At 29.9% G+C, this 18,097-nt stretch overlaps 3 protein-coding genes across 3 annotated transcripts; all 3 read left to right on the top strand.

Moving 5' to 3' along the window:
• Window positions 1-268: 268 nt before the first annotated feature.
• On the top strand, window positions 269-2,163 carry LOC138851423 (zinc finger protein OZF-like). Its single transcript, XM_070080542.1, has 2 exons — window positions 269-333; window positions 464-2,163. The coding sequence occupies exon 2, from the start codon at window positions 840-842 to the stop codon at window positions 1,836-1,838; it is 999 nt and encodes a 332-aa protein (XP_069936643.1). The 5' UTR covers window positions 269-333; window positions 464-839; the 3' UTR covers window positions 1,839-2,163.
• On the top strand, window positions 2,001-3,514 carry LOC138851422 (zinc finger protein 25-like). The gene is made up of 2 exons (XM_070080541.1): window positions 2,001-2,891; window positions 3,485-3,514. Exons 1-2 carry the CDS (start codon window positions 2,001-2,003, stop codon window positions 3,512-3,514), a joined length of 921 nt encoding a protein of 306 aa, XP_069936642.1.
• On the top strand, window positions 3,351-5,640 carry LOC138851424 (zinc finger protein ZFP2-like). The gene has a single exon (XM_070080543.1). The coding sequence runs from the start codon at window positions 3,994-3,996 to the stop codon at window positions 4,924-4,926; it is 933 nt and encodes a 310-aa protein (XP_069936644.1). The 5' UTR covers window positions 3,351-3,993; the 3' UTR covers window positions 4,927-5,640.
• The last annotated feature ends 12,457 nt before the right edge of the window (window positions 5,641-18,097 follow it).

Raw genomic sequence — 18,097 nt, 5'->3', positions numbered from 1 at the left:
TTAGGAGGAGGTGCGGGATTACCAAAACTGTTGTCCAGAGGGCTGAGGAAGGGTTGTTGAGGTGGTTCGGACATGTAGAGAGAATGGAGCGAAACAGAATGACTTCAAGAGTGTATCAGTCTGTAGTGGAAGGAAGGCGGGGTAGGGGTCGGCCTAGGAAGGGTTGGAGGGAGGGCGTAAAGGAGGTTTTGTGTGCGAGGGGCTTGGACTTCCAGCAGGCATGCGTGAGCGTGTTTGATAGGAGTGAATGGAGACAAATGGTTTTTAAACGTATTTAGTGAGAACCTATTACATACATGGATCCTTTTAAATTAAGAAGAATATGTATACTTGGTGAGTTTATTTTTTAAAAATGTTTTGGTAGCTGTGAATATTTAGTACAACATAAGAGTATAATATGTAGAAAGAAATAACTAACTTTTAAGAAATTTAACATTAATTTATATTTTATATTTTATTTCAGATAAGTGTACACTCAGTGGAAGTTGTCTAAATCATAATATACAGAAGATGCCTACAGGATGAGTGTAGAATGTTTTAGTACCAAGGAAAATCACATGTTAGAAATTATATATCAGTGCACACAGTGTAAAACAAGAACAACTCTAAGCACGAAGAATATGTATACCCGGTGAGTTTATTTTTTAAAAATGTTTTGGTAGCCGTGAATATATGTTAAAGAGACATAATATGTAGAAAGAAATAACTAACTTATCTAAATAATAATGTATAACTAACTTGTCTAAATAATAATGTACAGATACTAAGAGGATTAAAGTGTCGATAAGATGCCTATAGGAGGAGTACAGCTATTTTTTATACGTAATATCATTAATTAAATGGAAGAATTAGCGTATACATTTGATATAGATACTACAATCGAACCCTTTGATAAGATAGATAACATTACTCTTTCTGATTTAATATCTTTTTACAATGTAGATATTGAAGAAACACAATTTGAAGAACCTCATATGAAGAGACATAAAAAATTTGCTTGTACATTATGCGAAAAGACATTTCCTACAAAACGGAGGTTAGAAATACATACTAGAACAACTCATACGAAAGAGAAACCATATCAGTGTCAGAAATGTCAGAAATGTTTTAGTGCCAAGGAATATTTAGTACAACATGAAAAGATACATACGGGAGAGAAATTATATCAGTGTCAGATATGTCAGAAATGTTTTAGTGTTAAGGAATATTTAGTACAACATGAAAAGAGACATAATAATAATAAGAAGTTTGCTTGTACATTATGCGGAAAGACATTTCCTACAAAATATAGGTTGAAAATACATACTAGAATTCATACGGGAGAGAAACCACATCAGTGTCAGAAATGTCAGAAATGTTTTAGTGCCAAGGAATATTTAGTACAACATGAAAAGATACATACGGGAGAGAAACCATATCAATGTAAGAAATGTCAGAAATGTTTTAGTGCTAAGGAATATTTATTACAACATAAAAAGAGACATAATATTATTAATAAGAAGTTTGCTTGTACATTATGCGAAAAGACATTTTTTGAGAAATATAAGTTGAAAATACATACTAGAATTCATACGGGAGATAAACCATATCAGTGTCAGAAATGTCAGAAATGTTTTAGTGTTAAGGAATATTTAGTGAAACATTTAAAGAAAAAAAATATTATTAATAAGAAGTTTGCTTGCATAATATGCGGAAAATTTTTTTTTGAGAAATGTGAGATGAAACTACATACTAGAATTCATACGAAAGAGAAACCATATCAGTGTCATAAATGTAATAAATGTTTTAGTATAAAGAAATATTTAGTACAACATAAGAAAAGATGTCGTGCCGAATAGGAAGAACAAGCGAAAATTTGTGTACGCAATAATTTCACAATCTGGTACAAAATTAAAAATTTTTACATTTAAACATATGTGATGGTTTAAATTATTTACTGTATTTATTTACTGTATAGTATTACTTTTAATTTATATTTTATATTTTATTTTAAATGTAATATGTCCTCTGAAAAAGTGGAAGAATTATTTGATATAGATACTATAATTGAATCCTTTAATAAGATAGATAATATTACTCTTTCTGATTTAATATCTTTTTACGATGTAGATATTGAAAAAACACAATTTGAAGAACTTCATGTGAAAAAACATATTATTAATAATAATAAGTTTGCTTGTACATTATGCGGAAAGACATTTCTTAAAAAACATAGGTTGGAAATACATACTAGAACTCATACGAAAGAGAAACCATATCAGTGTCAGAAATGTCAGAAATGTTTTAGTGCCAAGGAATATTTAGTAAAACATGAAAAGAAACATACGGGAGAGAAACCATATCAGTGTCAGAAATGTCAGAAATGTTTTAGTATTAAGAAATATTTAGTACAACATGAAAAGATACATACGGGAGAGAAACCATATCAATGTCAGACATGTCAGAAATGTTTTATTCGTCATGACCATTTATTACAACATGAAAAGAGACATTATAATAAGAAGTTTGCTTGTACATTATGCGAAAAGACATTTTTTGAAAAATGTAGATTGAAAATACATATTAGAACTCATACGGGAGAGAAACCATATCAGTGTCAGAAATGTCAGAAATGTTTTTATAGCCATGAATATCTATTAAGACATGAAAAGGGACATAATATTATTAATAAGAAGTTTGCTTGTACATTATGCGGAAAGACATTTCCTACAAAAAATAGGTTGAAAATACATACTAGAATTCATACGAAAGAGAAACCATATCGGTGTCATAAATGTAATAAATGTTTTAGTGTCAAGAAATATTTAATACAACATGAAAAAATACATACTAGGGATAAACCATATCAGTGTCAGAAATGTCAGAAATGTTTTAGTATAAAGGAATATTTAGTACAACATGAAAAGATACATAATAAGAAGTTTGCTTGTACATTATGCGAAAAGACATTTTTTACAAAATATAGGTTGAAAATACATACTAGAACTCATACAGAAGAGAAATTATATCAGTGTCAGAAATGTCAAAAATGTTTTTATAGCCATGAATGTTTAGTAAAACATGAAAAGAGACATGATATTATTAATAAGAAGTTTGCTTGTACATTATGCGAAAAGACATATTTTGAGGAATATAGATTGAAAATACATACTAGAATTCACACGGGAGAGAAACCATATCAGTGTCAGAAATGTCAGAAATGTTTTTATTGCCATGAATATTTATTACGACATGAAAAGAGACATAATATTATTAATAAGAAATTTGCTTGTACATTATGCGAAAAGACATTTTTTGAGAAATATAAGTTGAAAATACATACTAGAATTCATACGGGAGAGAAACCATAAGTCATAATAATATTAAGACTATCAGAAAATGTTAAATGTTTTTATAGTCATTATATTTAGTAAAACAAATATGTGATTTTTGAGATTTATTTACTGTATAGTACTTTTAATTTATATTTTATATTTTATTTCAGATAAACATGTATATTCAGTGGAAGGTTTAAATCATAATGTACTACTTGTACATTTTTTATACAGTATGTCCTCTGAAAAAGTGGAAGAATTAGCGTATACATTTGATATAGATTGCGGAAAAACATTTTCAACAAAATATAGGTTGAAAATACATACTAGAACTCATACGAAAGAGAAACCATATCAGTGTCAGAAATGTAAGAAATGTTTTGTTTGTCATAACTATTTAGTACAACATGAAAAGATACATAATAATAATAAGAAGTTTGCTTGTACATTATGCGGAAAGAAATTTCTTTTAAATACATACTAGAACTCATATGGTAGAGAAACCACATCAGTGTCAGAAATGTTAGAAATGTTTTAGTGCCAAGGAATATTTAGTAAAACATGAAACATGATACTATTATCAGAAAATGTTAAATATGTGATTTTTGAGGTTTATTTACTGTATAGTACTCATAATGCACTACTTGTATATTTTTTATACATAATATAATTAATTAAAATGTCCTCTGAAAAAGTGGAAGAATTAACATATACATTTAATATAGATACTACAATTGAATCCTTTGATAAGATAGATAACATTACTCTTTCTGATTTAATATCTCTTTACGATGTAGATATTGAAGAAACAATATTTGAAGAAAATACAAAAACAAAGATTAGTGAAAACCCTGGAACAAAGATTAGAGAAATAACTCATACGGGAGAGAAACCATATCAATGTCAGACATGTCAGAAATGTTTTGTTCGTTATGACAATTTATTTCAACATAAAAAGAGACATTATAATAAGAAGTTTGCTTGTACATTATGCGAAAAGACATTTTTTGAAAAATATAGATTGAAAATACATATTAGAACTCATACGGGAGAGAAACCATATCAGTGTCAGAAATGTAAAAAATGTTTTAGTGCTAAGGAATATTTAGTAAACCATGAAAAGAGACATAATATTATTAATAAGAAGTTTGCTTGTACATTATGCGGAAAGACATTTCCTACAAAAAATAGGTTGGAAATACATACTAGAATTCATACGAAAGAGAAACCATATCAGTGTCAGAAATGTCAAAAATGTTTTAGTGCCAAGGAATATTTAGTACAACATGAAAAGATACATACGGGAGAGAAATCATATAAATGTCAGACATGTCAGAAATGTTTTAGTGCCAAGGAATATTTATTAAAACATGAAAAGATACATAATATTATTAATAAGAAGTTTGCTTGTACATTATGCGAAAAGACATTTTTTGAGAAACGTAGATTGAAAATACATATTAGAACTCATACGGGAGAGAAACCATATCAGTGTCAGAAATGTCAGAAATGTTTTTATTGCCATGAATATTTATTACGACATGAAAAGAAACATAATATTATTAATAAGAGAGAAACCACATCAGTGTTAGAAATGTCAGAAATGTTTTAGTGCTTATAAGAAGTTTGCTTGTACATTATGCGAAAAGACATTTTTTGAGGAATATAAATTGAAAATAAATATTAGAATTCATATAGGAGAGAAACCACATCAGTGACATTTTTTATACATAATATCTATTATTAATTAAAATGTCCTCTGAAAAAGTTGAAGAATTAACATATACATTTGATATAGATACTACAATTGAATCCTTTGATAAGATAGATAACATTACTCTTTCTGATTTAATATCTTTTTACGATGTAGATATTGAAGAAACAATATTTGAAGAAAATACAAAAACAAAGATTAGTGAGGATGAAGAGAACTTATCAGAAAAAAAAAACCCTGGAACAAAGATTGGAGAAATAACTCATACGAAAGAGAAACCATATCAGTGTCAGAAATGTCAGAAATGTTTTAGTGTTAAGAAATATTTAGTGAAACATGAAAAGATACATACGGGAGAGAAACCATATCAATGTCAAACATGTCAGAAATGTTTTGTTCGTTATGACCATTTATTTCAACATGAAAAGAAACATAATATTATTAATAAGAAGTTTGCTTGTACATTATGCGAAAAGACATTTTTTGAAAAATATAGATTGAAAATACATATTAGAACTCATATGGGAGAGAAACCATATCAGTGTCAGAAATGTCAAAAATGTTTTAGTATTAAAAAATATTTAGTACAACATGAAAAGATACATACGGGAGAGAAACCATATCAATGCCAGATATGTCAGAAATGTTTTGTTCGTCATAACTATTTAGTACAACATGAAAAGAGACATAATATTATTAATAAGAGGTTTGCTTGTACAATATGTGAAAAGAAATTTTTTGAGAAAATAGACATAAAAAAACATATTAGAACTCATACAAATACGGGAGAGAAACCATATCAGTGTCAGAAATGTCAGAAATGTTTTAGTGCTAAGGAATATTTAGTACACCATGAAAAGAGACATGATATTATTAATAAGAAGTTTGCTTGTACGATATGTGGAAAATTTTTTTTTGAGAAATGGGAGATGAAAAAACATACTAGAACTCATACGGAAGAAAAACTATATCAGTGTCAGAAATGTCAGAAATGTTTTTATATCCATGAATATTTAGTACACCATGAAAAGAGACATGATATTATTAATAAGAAGTTTGCTTGTACGATATGTGGAAAATTTTTTTTTGAGAAATGGGAGATGAAAAGACATACTAGAACTCATACGGAAGAAAAACTATATCAGTGTCAAGAAGAATATTTAGTACAACATGAAAAGAGACATAATATTATTAATAAAAGGTTTGCTTGTACATTATGCGAAAAGACATTTCCTAGAAATATAAGTTGAAAATACATACTAGAACTCATACGAAAGAGAAACTATATCAGTGTCAGAAATGTCAGAAATGTTTTAATTGCCATGAATATTTATTACGACATGAAAAGAGACATAATATTATTAATAAGAAGTTTGCTTGTACATTATGCGAAAAGACATTTTTTGAGAAATATAAGTTGAAAATACATATTAGAACTCATACGAAAGAGAAACCATATCAGTGTCAGAAATGTCAGAAATGCTTTAGTATCAAGGAATATTTAGTACAACATGAAAAGATACATACGGAGAATAAACCATATCAATGTCAGAAATGTCAGAAATGTTTTAGTGTCAAGGAATATTTAGTACAACATGAAAAAAGACATAACTAAATTTCATACGGGAGAGAAACTATACCAGTGTCAGAAATTTATTACAACATGAAAAGAGACATGAGAGAGAAATCATATTAGTATCAGAAATGTCAGAAATGTTTTGTTCTGGATATTTAGAACAAGTGAAAGTTGTCTAAATCATATCTAAAAGAGTAATAATGTACATTTTTTTATACCTAATATCTATTGTATATTATTAATTAAAATGTCCTCTGAAAAAGTAGAAGAATTAGCGTATACATTTGATATAGATACTACAATTGAATCCTTTGATAAGATAGATAACATTACTCTTTCTGATTTAATATCTTTTTACGATGTAGATATTGAAAAAAACACAATTTGAAGAACTTCATATGAAGAGACATAAGAAGTTTGCTTGTACATTATGCGGAAAGACATTTCCTACAAAACATAGGTTGGAAATACATACTAGAACAACTCATACGAAAGAGAAACCATATCAGTGTCAGAAATGTCAGAAATGTTTTAGTGCCAAGGAATATTTAGTAAAACATGAAAAGAAACATACAAGAGAGAAACCATATCAGTGTCAGAAATGTAATAAATGTTTTAGTATTAAGGAATATTTAGTACAACATGAAAAGATACATAAAAGAGATAAACCATATCAATGTCAGAAATGTCATAAATGTTTTGTTCGTCATGACTATTTAGTACAACATGAAAAGAGACATAATATTATTAATAAGAAGTTTACTTGTACAATATGTGAAAAGAAATTTTTTAAGGAATATAGATTGAAAATACATACTAGAACTCATATGGGAGAGAAACCATATCAGTGTCAGAAATGTCAGAAATGTTTTTATAGCTATGAATATTTAGTAAAACATAATAGGAGACGTACATGTGAAAAAACATTTGAAGAGAAAAAGAAGATTGGTGCTTGTACATTATGTGGAAAGAAATTTCTTACAAAATATAGGTTGAAAATACATACTAGAACTCATATGGGAGAGAAACCATATCAGTGTCAGAAATGTCAGAAATGTTTTTATAGCCATGAATATTTAGTAAAACATAATAGGAGACGTACATATGAAAAAATATTTGAAGAGAAAAAGAATATTGGTGCTTGTATATTATGCGGAAAGAAATTTCTTACAAAATATAGGTTGAAAATACATACTATAACAACTCATACAAAAGAGAAACTATATAAATGTCAGAAATGTCAGAAATGTTTTAGTGTTAAGAAATATTTAGTACAACATGAAAAGATACATATGGGGGATAAACAATATCAGTGTCAGAAATGTAATAAATGTTTTAGTGTTAAGAAATATTTAGTACAACATGAAAAGATACATATAGGGGATAAACCATATCAGTGTCAGAAATGTAATAAATGTTTTAGTGTCAAGGAATATTTAGTACAACATGAAAAAATACATACGGGGGATAAACCATATCAGTGTCAGAAATGTCAGAAATGTTTTAGTGTCAAGGAATATTTAGTACAACATGAAAAGATACATAATAAGAAGTTTGCTTGTACATTACGCGAAAGACATTTTTTGAGGAACGTAGATTGAAAATACATAATAGAACTGATACACGAGAGAAACCATATCAGTGTCAGAAATGTCTGAATGTTTTAGTGTTAAGAAATATTTAGTGAAACATGAAAAGAGAAAAAATATTATTAATAAGAAGTTTACTTGTACAATATGCAGAAAAATATGAAAAGAGACAGTGAAAGTAATAATGCACATTTTTCATACCTAATATCTATTGTATATTATTAATTAAAATGTCGTCTGAAAAAGTGGAAGAATTAACGTATACATTTGATATAGATACTACAATCGAATCCTTTGATAAGATAGATAACATTACTCTTTCTGATTTAATATCTTTTTACGATGTAGATATTGAAGAAACACAATTTGAAGAACTTCATATGAAGAGACATAAGAAGGTTGCTTGTATATTATGCAGAAAGAAATTTCCTACAAAACATAGGTTGGAAATACATACTAGAACAACTCATATGAAAGAGAAACCATATCAGTGTCAGAAATGTCAGAAATGTTTTAGTATTAAGAAATATTTAGTACAACATGAAAAGATACATATGGGAGAGAATCCATATCAATGTCAGACATGTCAGAAATGTTTTTTTCGTCATGACCATTTATTACAACATGAAAAGAGACATCATAATAAGAAGTTTGCTTGTACATTATGCGAAAAGACATTTTTTGAAAAACGTAGATTGAAAATACATATTAGAACTCATACGGGAGAGAAACCATATCAGTGTCAGAAATGTCAGAAATGTTTTTATAGCCATGAATATCTATTACAACATGAAAAGGGACATAATATTATTAATAAGAAGTTTGATTGTAAATTATGCGGAAAGAAATTTATTACGAAATATAGGTTGAAAATACATACTAGAATTCGTACGAAAGAGAAACTATATCGGTGTCAGAAATGTAATAAATGTTTTAGTGTCAAGAAATATTTAGTACAACTTGAAAAAATACATACGGGGGATAAACCATATCAGTGTCAGAAATGTCAGAAATGTTTTAGTGTCAAGGAATATTTAGTACAACATGAAAAGATACATAATAAGAAGTTTGCTTGTACATTATGCGAAAAGACATTTTTTGAGGAACATAGATTGAAAATACATATTAGAACTCATACGGAAGAGAAATCATATCAGTGTCAGAAATGTCAGAAATGTTTTTATTGCCATGAATATTTATTAAAACATGAAAAGAGACATAATAAGAAGTTTGCTTGTACATTATGCGAAAAGACATTTTTTGATAAACGTAGATTGAAAATACATATTAGAACTCATACGGGAGAGAAACCATATAAGTGTCAGAAATGTCAGAAATGTTTTTATTGCCATGAATATTTATTACAACATGAAAAGAGACATAATATTATTAATAAGGAGTTTGCTTGTACATTATGCGAAAAGACATTTTTTGAGAAATATAGATTGAAAATACATACTAGAATTCATATGGGAGAGAAACCATATCAGTGTCAGAAATGTCAAAAATGTTTTTATATCCATGAATGTTTAGTACAACATGAAAAGAGACATAATATTAAGACTATCAGAAAATGTTAAATGTTTTTGTAGTCATTAATATTTAGTAAAACAAATATGTGATTTTTGTAATGCACTACTTGTACATTTTTTATACCTAATATCTATTGTATATTATTAATTAAAATGTCCTCTGAAAAAGTGGAAGAATTAACATATACATTTGATATAGATACTACAATCGAATCCTTTGATAAGATAGATAACATTACTCTCTCTGAGTTATTATCCTTTTACGATGTAGATATTGAAGAAACAATATTTGAAGAAAATACAAAAACAAAGATTAGTGAGGATAAAGAGAACTTATCAGAAAAAAAAAACCCTGGAACAAAGATTGGAGAAATAACTCATACGGGAGAGAAACCATATCAGTGTCAGAAATGTCAGAAATGTTTTAGTGTTAAGAAATATTTAGTGAAACATGAAAAGATACATACGGTGGATAAACCATATCAGTGTCAGAAATGTCAGAAATGTTTTGTTCACCATAACTATTTAGTACAACATGAAAAGAGACATAATATTATTAATAAGAGGTTTGCTTGTACAATATGTGAAAGGAAATTTTTTGAGAAATGGGAGATGAAAAAACATACTAGAACTTATACGAATACGGGAGAGAAACTATATCAGTGTCAGAAATGTCAGAAATGTTTTAGTGCCAAGGAATATTTAGTACACCATGAAAAGAGACATAATATTATTAATAAGAAGTTTGCTTGTACAATATGTGAAAAGAAATTATTTGAGAAATATAAGTTGAAAATACATACTAGAACTCATACGAAAGAGAAACTATATCAGTGTCAGAAATGTCAGAAATGTTTTGGTCGCCATGATTATTTAGAACAACATGAAAAGAGACATAATATTATTAATAAGAAGTTTGCTTCTACAATATGTGGAATTTTTTTTTTTGAGAAATATAAGTTGAAAATACATACTAGAACTCATACGGAAGAGAAACTATATCAGTGTCAGAAATGTCAGAAATGTTTTGGTCGCCATGATTATTTAGAACAACATGAAAAGAGACATAATATTATTAATAAGAAGTTTGCTTCTACAATATGTGGAATTTTTTTTTTTGAGAAATGGGAGATGAAACTACATATTAGAACTCATACGGAAGAGAAACTATATCAGTGTCAGAAATGTTTTGGTCGCCATGATTATTTAGTATAACATGAAAAGAGACATAATATTATTAATAAGAAGTTTGCTTGTACAATATGTAAAAAGACATTTTTTCAGAAATATAAGTTGAAAATACATATTAAAACTCATACGGGAGAGAAACTATATCAGTGTCAGAAATGTTTTGGTCGCCATGATTATTTAGTATAACATGAAAAGAGACATAATATTATTAATAAGAAGTTTGCTTGTACAATATGTAAAAAGACATTTTTTGAGAAATATAAGTTGAAAATACATATTAAAACTCATAAAGGAGAGAAACTATATCAGTGTCAGAAATGTCAGTAATGTTTTGGTCGCCATGATTTAGTATAACATGAAAAGAGACATAATATTATTAATAAGAAGTTTGCTTGTACAATATGTAAAAAGACATTTTTTGAGAAATATAAGTTGAAAATACATATTAAAACTCATACAGGAGAGAAACTATATCAGTGTCAGAAATGTAATAAATGTTTTAGTGTTAAGAAATATTGAGTACAACATGAAAAGATACATACGGAGAATAAACCATATCAGTGTCAGAAATGTCAGAAATGTTTTAGTGTCAAGGAATATTTAGTACAACATGAAAAAAGACATAAAGAAGTTGTAGAAGCAATTTTTGGAGGAATGTAGATTACATACTAAATTTCATACGGGAGAGAAACTATACCAGTGTCAGAAATTTATTACAACATGAAAAGAGACATGAGAGAGAAATCATATTAGTATCAGAAATGTCAGAAATGTTTTGTTCTGGATATTTAGAACAAGTGAAAGTTGTCTAAATCATATCTAAAAGAGTAATAATGTACATTTTTTTATACCTAATATCTATTGTATATTATTAATTAAAATGTCCTCTGAAAAAGTGGAAGAATTAGCGTATACATTTGATATAGATACTACAATTGAATCCTTTGATAAGATAGATAACATTACTCTTTCTGATTTAATATCTTTTTACGATGTAGATATTGAAAAAAACACAATTTGAAGAACTTCATATGAAGAGACATAAGAAGTTTGCTTGTACATTATGCGGAAAGACATTTCCTACAAAACATAGGTTGGAAATACATACTAGAACAACTCATACGAAAGAGAAACCATATCAGTGTCAGAAATGTCAGAAATGTTTTAGTGCCAAGGAATATTTAGTAAAACATGAAAAGAAACATACAAGAGAGAAACCATATCAGTGTCAGAAATGTAATAAATGTTTTAGTATTAAGGAATATTTAGTACAACATGAAAAGATACATAAAAGAGATAAACCATATCAATGTCAGAAATGTCATAAATGTTTTGTTCGTCATGACTATTTAGTACAACATGAAAAGAGACATAATATTATTAATAAGAAGTTTACTTGTACAATATGTGAAAAGAAATTTTTTAAGGAATATAGATTGAAAATACATACTAGAACTCATATGGGAGAGAAACCATATCAGTGTCAGAAATGTCAGAAATGTTTTTATAGCTATGAATATTTAGTAAAACATAATAGGAGACGTACATGTGAAAAAACATTTGAAGAGAAAAAGAAGATTGGTGCTTGTACATTATGTGGAAAGAAATTTCTTACAAAATATAGGTTGAAAATACATACTAGAACTCATATGGGAGAGAAACCATATCAGTGTCAGAAATGTCAGAAATGTTTTTATAGCCATGAATATTTAGTAAAACATAATAGGAGACGTACATATGAAAAAATATTTGAAGAGAAAAAGAATATTGGTGCTTGTATATTATGCGGAAAGAAATTTCTTACAAAATATAGGTTGAAAATACATACTATAACAACTCATACAAAAGAGAAACTATATAAATGTCAGAAATGTCAGAAATGTTTTAGTGTTAAGAAATATTTAGTACAACATGAAAAGATACATATGGGGGATAAACAATATAAGTGTCAGAAATGTAATAAATGATTTAGTGTTAAGAAATATTTAGTACAACATGAAAAGATACATATAGGGGATAAACCATATCAGTGTCAGAAATGTAATAAATGTTTTAGTGTCAAGGAATATTTAGTACAACATGAAAAAATACATACGGGGGATAAACCATATCAGTGTCCGAAATGTCAGAAATGTTTTAGTGTCAAGGAATATTTAGTACAACATGAAAAGATACATAATAAGAAGTTTGCTTGTACATTACGCGAAAGACATTTTTCGAGGAACGTAGATTGAAAATACATAATAGAACTGATACACGAGAGAAACCATATCAGTGTCAGAAATGTCAGAATGTTTTAGTGTTAAGAAATATTTAGTGAAACATGAAAAGAGAAAAAATATTATTAATAAGAAGTTTACTTGTACAATATGCAGAAAAATATGAAAAGAGACAGTCAAAGTAATAATGCACATTTTTCATACCTAATATCTATTGTATATTATTAATTAAAATGTCGTCTGAAAAAGTGGAAGAATTAACGTATACATTTGATATAGATACTACAATCGAATCCTTTGATAAGATAGATAACATTACTCTTTCTGATTTAATATTTTTTTTTTTTTATTTTATTATCACACCGGCCGATTCCCACCAAGGCAGGGTGGCCCGAAAAAGAAAAACTTTCACCATCATTCACTCCATCACTGTCTTGCCAGAAGGGTGCTTTACACTACAGTTTTTAAACTGCAACATTAACACCCCTCCTTCAGAGTGCAGGCACTGTACTTCCCATCTCCAGGACTCAAGTCCGGCCTGCCGGTTTCCCTGAATCCCTTCATAAATGTTACTTTGCTCACACTCCAACAGCACGTCAAGTATTAAAAACCATTTGTCTCCATTCACTCCTATCAAACACGCTCACGCATGCCTGCTGGAAGTCCAAGCCCCTTGCACACAAAACCTCCTTTACCCCCTCCCTCCAACCCTTCCTAGGCCGACCCCTACCCCGCCTTCCTTCCACTACAGACTGATACACTCTTGAAGTCATTCTGTTTCGCTCCATTCTCTCTACATGTCCGAACCACCTCAACAACCCTTCCTCAGCCCTCTGGACAACAGTTTTGGTAATCCCGCACCTCCTCCTAACTTCCAAACTACGAATTCTCTGCATTATATTCACACCACACATTGCCCTCAGACATGACATCTCCACTGCCTCCAGCCTTCTCCTCGCTGCAACATTCATCACCCACGCTTCACACCCATATAAGAGCGTTGGTAAAACTATACTCTCATACATTCCCCTCTTTGCCTCCAAGGACAAAGTTCTTTGTCTCCACAGACTCCTAAGTGCACCACTCACTCTTTTTCCCTCATCAATTCTATGATTCACCTCATCTTTCATAGACCCATCCGCTGACACGTCCACTCCCAAATATCTGAATACGTTCACCTCCTCCATACTCTCTCCCTCCAATCTGATATTCAATCTTTCATCACCTAATCTTTTTGTTATCCTCATAACCTTACTCTTTCCTGTATTCACCTTTAATTTTCTTCTTTTGCACACCCTACCAAATTCATCCACCAATCTCTGCAACTTCTCTTCAGAATCTCCCAAGAGCACAGTGTCATCAGCAAAGAGCAGCTGTGACAACTCCCACTTTGTGTGTGATTCTTTATCTTTTAACTCCACGCCTCTTGCCAAGACCCTCGCATTTACTTCTCTTACAACCCCATCTATAAATATATTAAACAACCACGGTGACATCACACATCCTTGTCTAAGGCCTACTTTTACTGGGAAAAAATTTCCCTCTTTCCTACATACTCTAACTTGAGCCTCACTATCCTCGTAAAAACTCTTCACTGCTTTCAGTAACCTACCTCCTACACCATACACTTGCAACATCTGCCACATTGCCCCCCTATCCACCCTGTCATACGCCTTTTCCAAATCCATAAATGCCACAAAGACCTCTTTAGCCTTATCTAAATACTGTTCACTTATATGTTTCACTGTAAACACCTGGTCCACACACCCCCTACCTTTCCTAAAGCCTCCTTGTTCATCTGCTATCCTATTCTCCGTCTTACTCTTAATTCTTTCAATTATAACTCTACCATACACTTTACCAGGTACACTCAACAGACTTATTCCCCTATAATTTTTGCACTCTCTTTTATCCCCTTTGCCTTTATACAAAGGAACTATGCATGCTCTCTGCCAATCCCTAGGTACCTTACCCTCTTCCATACATTTATTAAATAATTGCACCAACCACTCCAAAACTATATCCCCACCTGCTTTTAACATTTCTATCTTTATCCCATCAATCCCGGCTGCCTTACCCCCTTTCATTTTACCTACTGCCTCACGAACTTCCCCCACACTCACAACTGGCTCTTCCTCACTCCTACAAGATGTTATTCCTCCTTGCCCTATACACGAAATCACAGCTTCCCTATCTTCATCAACATTTAACAATTCCTCAAAATATTCCTTCCATCTTCCCAATACCTCTAACTCTCCATTTAATAACTCTCCTCTCCTATTTTTAACTGACAAATCCATTTGTTCTCTAGGCTTTCTTAACTTGTTAATCTCACTCCAAAACTTTTTCTTATTTTCAACAAAATTTGTTGATAACATCTCACCCACTCTCTCATTTGCTCTCTTTTTACATTGCTTCACCACTCTCTTAACTTCTCTCTTTTTCTCCATATACTCTTCCCTCCTTGCATCACTTCTACTTTGTAAAAACTTCTCATATGCTAACTTTTTCTCCCTTACTACTCTCTTTACATCATCATTCCACCAATCGCTCCTCTTCCCTCCTGCACCCACTTTCCTGTAACCACAAACTTCTGCTGAACACTCTAACACTACATTTTTAAACCTACCCCATACCTCTTCGACCCCATTGCCTATGCTCTCATTAGCCCATCTATCCTCCAATAGCTGTTTATATCTTACCCTAACTGCCTCCTCTTTTAGTTTATAAACCTTCACCTCTCTCTTCCCTGATGCTTCTATTCTCCTTGTATCCCATCTACCTTTTACTCTCAGTGTAGCTACAACTAGAGAGTGATCTGATATATCTGTGGCCCCTCTATAAACATGTACATCCTGAAGTCTACTCAACAGTCTTTTATCTACCAATACATAATCCAACAAACTACTGTCATTTCGCCCTACATCATATCGTGTATACTTATTTATCCTCTTTTTCTTAAAATATGTATTACCTATAACTAAACCCCTTTCTATACAAAGTTCAATCAAAGGGCTCCCATTATCATTTACACCTGGCACCCCAAACTTACCTACCACACCCTCTCTAAAAGTTTCTCCTACTTTAGCATTCAAGTCCCCTACCTAATATTTTTTTACGATGTAGATATTGAAGAAACACAATTTGAAGAACTTCATATGAAGAGACATAAGAAGTTTGCTTGTATATTATGCAGAAAGAAATTTCCTACAAAACATAGGTTGGAAATACATACTAGAACAACTCATACGAAAGAGAAACCATATCAGTGTCAGAAATGTCAGAAATGTTTTAGTATTAAGAAATATTTAGTACAACATGAAAAGATACATATGGGAGAGAATCCATATCAATGTCAGACATGTCAGAAATGTTTTTTTCGTCATGACCATTTATTACAACATGAAAAGAGACATCATAATAAGAAGTTTGCTTGTACATTATGCGAAAAGACATTTTTTGAAAAACGTAGATTGAAAATACATATTAGAACTCATACGGGAGAGAAACCATATCAGTGTCAGAAATGTCAGAAATGTTTTTATAGCCATGAATATCTATTACGACATGAAAAGGGACATAATATTATTAATAAGAAGTTTGATTGTAAATTATGCGGAAAGAAATTTATTTCGAAATATAGGTTGAAAATATATACGAGAATTCGTACGAAAGAGAAACTATATCGGTGTCAGAAATGTAATAAATGTTTTAGTGTCAAGAAATATTTAGTACAACTTGAAAAAATACATACGGGGGATAAACCATATCAGTGTCAGAAATGTCAGAAATGTTTTAGTGTCAAGGAATATTTAGTACAACATGAAAAGATACATAATAAGAAGTTTGCTTGTACATTATGCGAAAAGACATTTTTTGAGGAACATAGATTGAAAATACATATTAGAACTCATATGGAAGAGAAATCATATCAGTGTCAGAAATGTCAGAAATGTTTTTATAGCCATGAATATTTATTAAAACATGAAAAGAGACATAATAAGAAGTTTGCTTGTACATTATGGGAAAAGACATTTTTTGATAAACGTAGATTGAAAATACATATTAGAACTCATACGGGAGAGAAACCATATAAGTGTCAGAAATGTCAGAAATGTTTTTATTGCCATGAATATTTATTACAACATGAAAAGAGACATAATATTATTAATAAGGAGTTTGCTTGTACATTATGCGAAAAGACATTTTTTGAGAAATATAGATTGAAAATACATACTAGAATTCATATGGGAGAGAAACCATATCAGTGTCAGAAATGTCAAAAATGTTTTTATATCCATGAATGTTTAGTACAACATGAAAAGAGACATAATATTAAGACTATCAGAAAATGTTAAATGTTTTTGTAGTCATTAATATTTAGTAAAACAAATATGTGATTTTTGTAATGCACTACTTGTACATTTTTTATACCTAATATCTATTGTATATTATTAATTAAAATGTCCTCTGAAAAAGTGGAAGAATTAACATATACATTTGATATAGATACTACAATCGAATCCTTTGATAAGATAGATAACATTACTCTCTCTGAGTTATTATCCTTTTACGATGTAGATATTGAAGAAACAATATTTGAAGAAAATACAAAAACAAAGATTAGTGAGGATAAAGAGAACTCATCAGAAAAAAAACCCTGGAACAAAGATTGGAGAAATAACTCATACGGGAGAGAAACCATATCAGTGTCAGAAATGTCAGAAATGTTTTAGTGTTAAGAAATATTTAGTGAAACATGAAAAGATACATACGGTGGATAAACCATATCAGTGTCAGAAATGTCAGAAATGTTTTGTTCACCATAACTATTTAGTACAACATGAAAAGAGACATAATATTATTAATAAGAGGTTTGCTTGTACAATATGTGAAAGGAAATTTTTTGAGAAATGGGAGATGAAAAAACATACTAGAACTTATACGAATACGGGAGAGAAA

Source organism: Cherax quadricarinatus, unplaced genomic scaffold, assembly GCF_038502225.1.
Source record: "Cherax quadricarinatus isolate ZL_2023a unplaced genomic scaffold, ASM3850222v1 Contig582, whole genome shotgun sequence".
Taxonomy (NCBI): Eukaryota; Metazoa; Arthropoda; class Malacostraca; order Decapoda; family Parastacidae; genus Cherax; species Cherax quadricarinatus.
The sequence above is the reverse complement of the archived record's forward strand: the minus strand, read 5'-3'. Positions and strand labels throughout refer to the sequence as shown.

Bases quoted from the DNA above. Each gene is read 5' to 3' on its own strand.
- LOC138851423 (XM_070080542.1), top strand. From the start codon at position 840: ATGGAAGAATTAGCGTATACATTTGATATAGATACTACAATCGAACCC.
- LOC138851422 (XM_070080541.1), top strand. From the start codon at position 2,001: ATGTCCTCTGAAAAAGTGGAAGAATTATTTGATATAGATACTATAATT. The intron at 2,892-3,484 runs GTACAACATGAA...ATTTTATTTCAG, and splicing joins TTAGTATAAAGGAATATTTA to ATAAACATGTATATTCAGTG.
- LOC138851424 (XM_070080543.1), top strand. From the start codon at position 3,994: ATGTCCTCTGAAAAAGTGGAAGAATTAACATATACATTTAATATAGAT.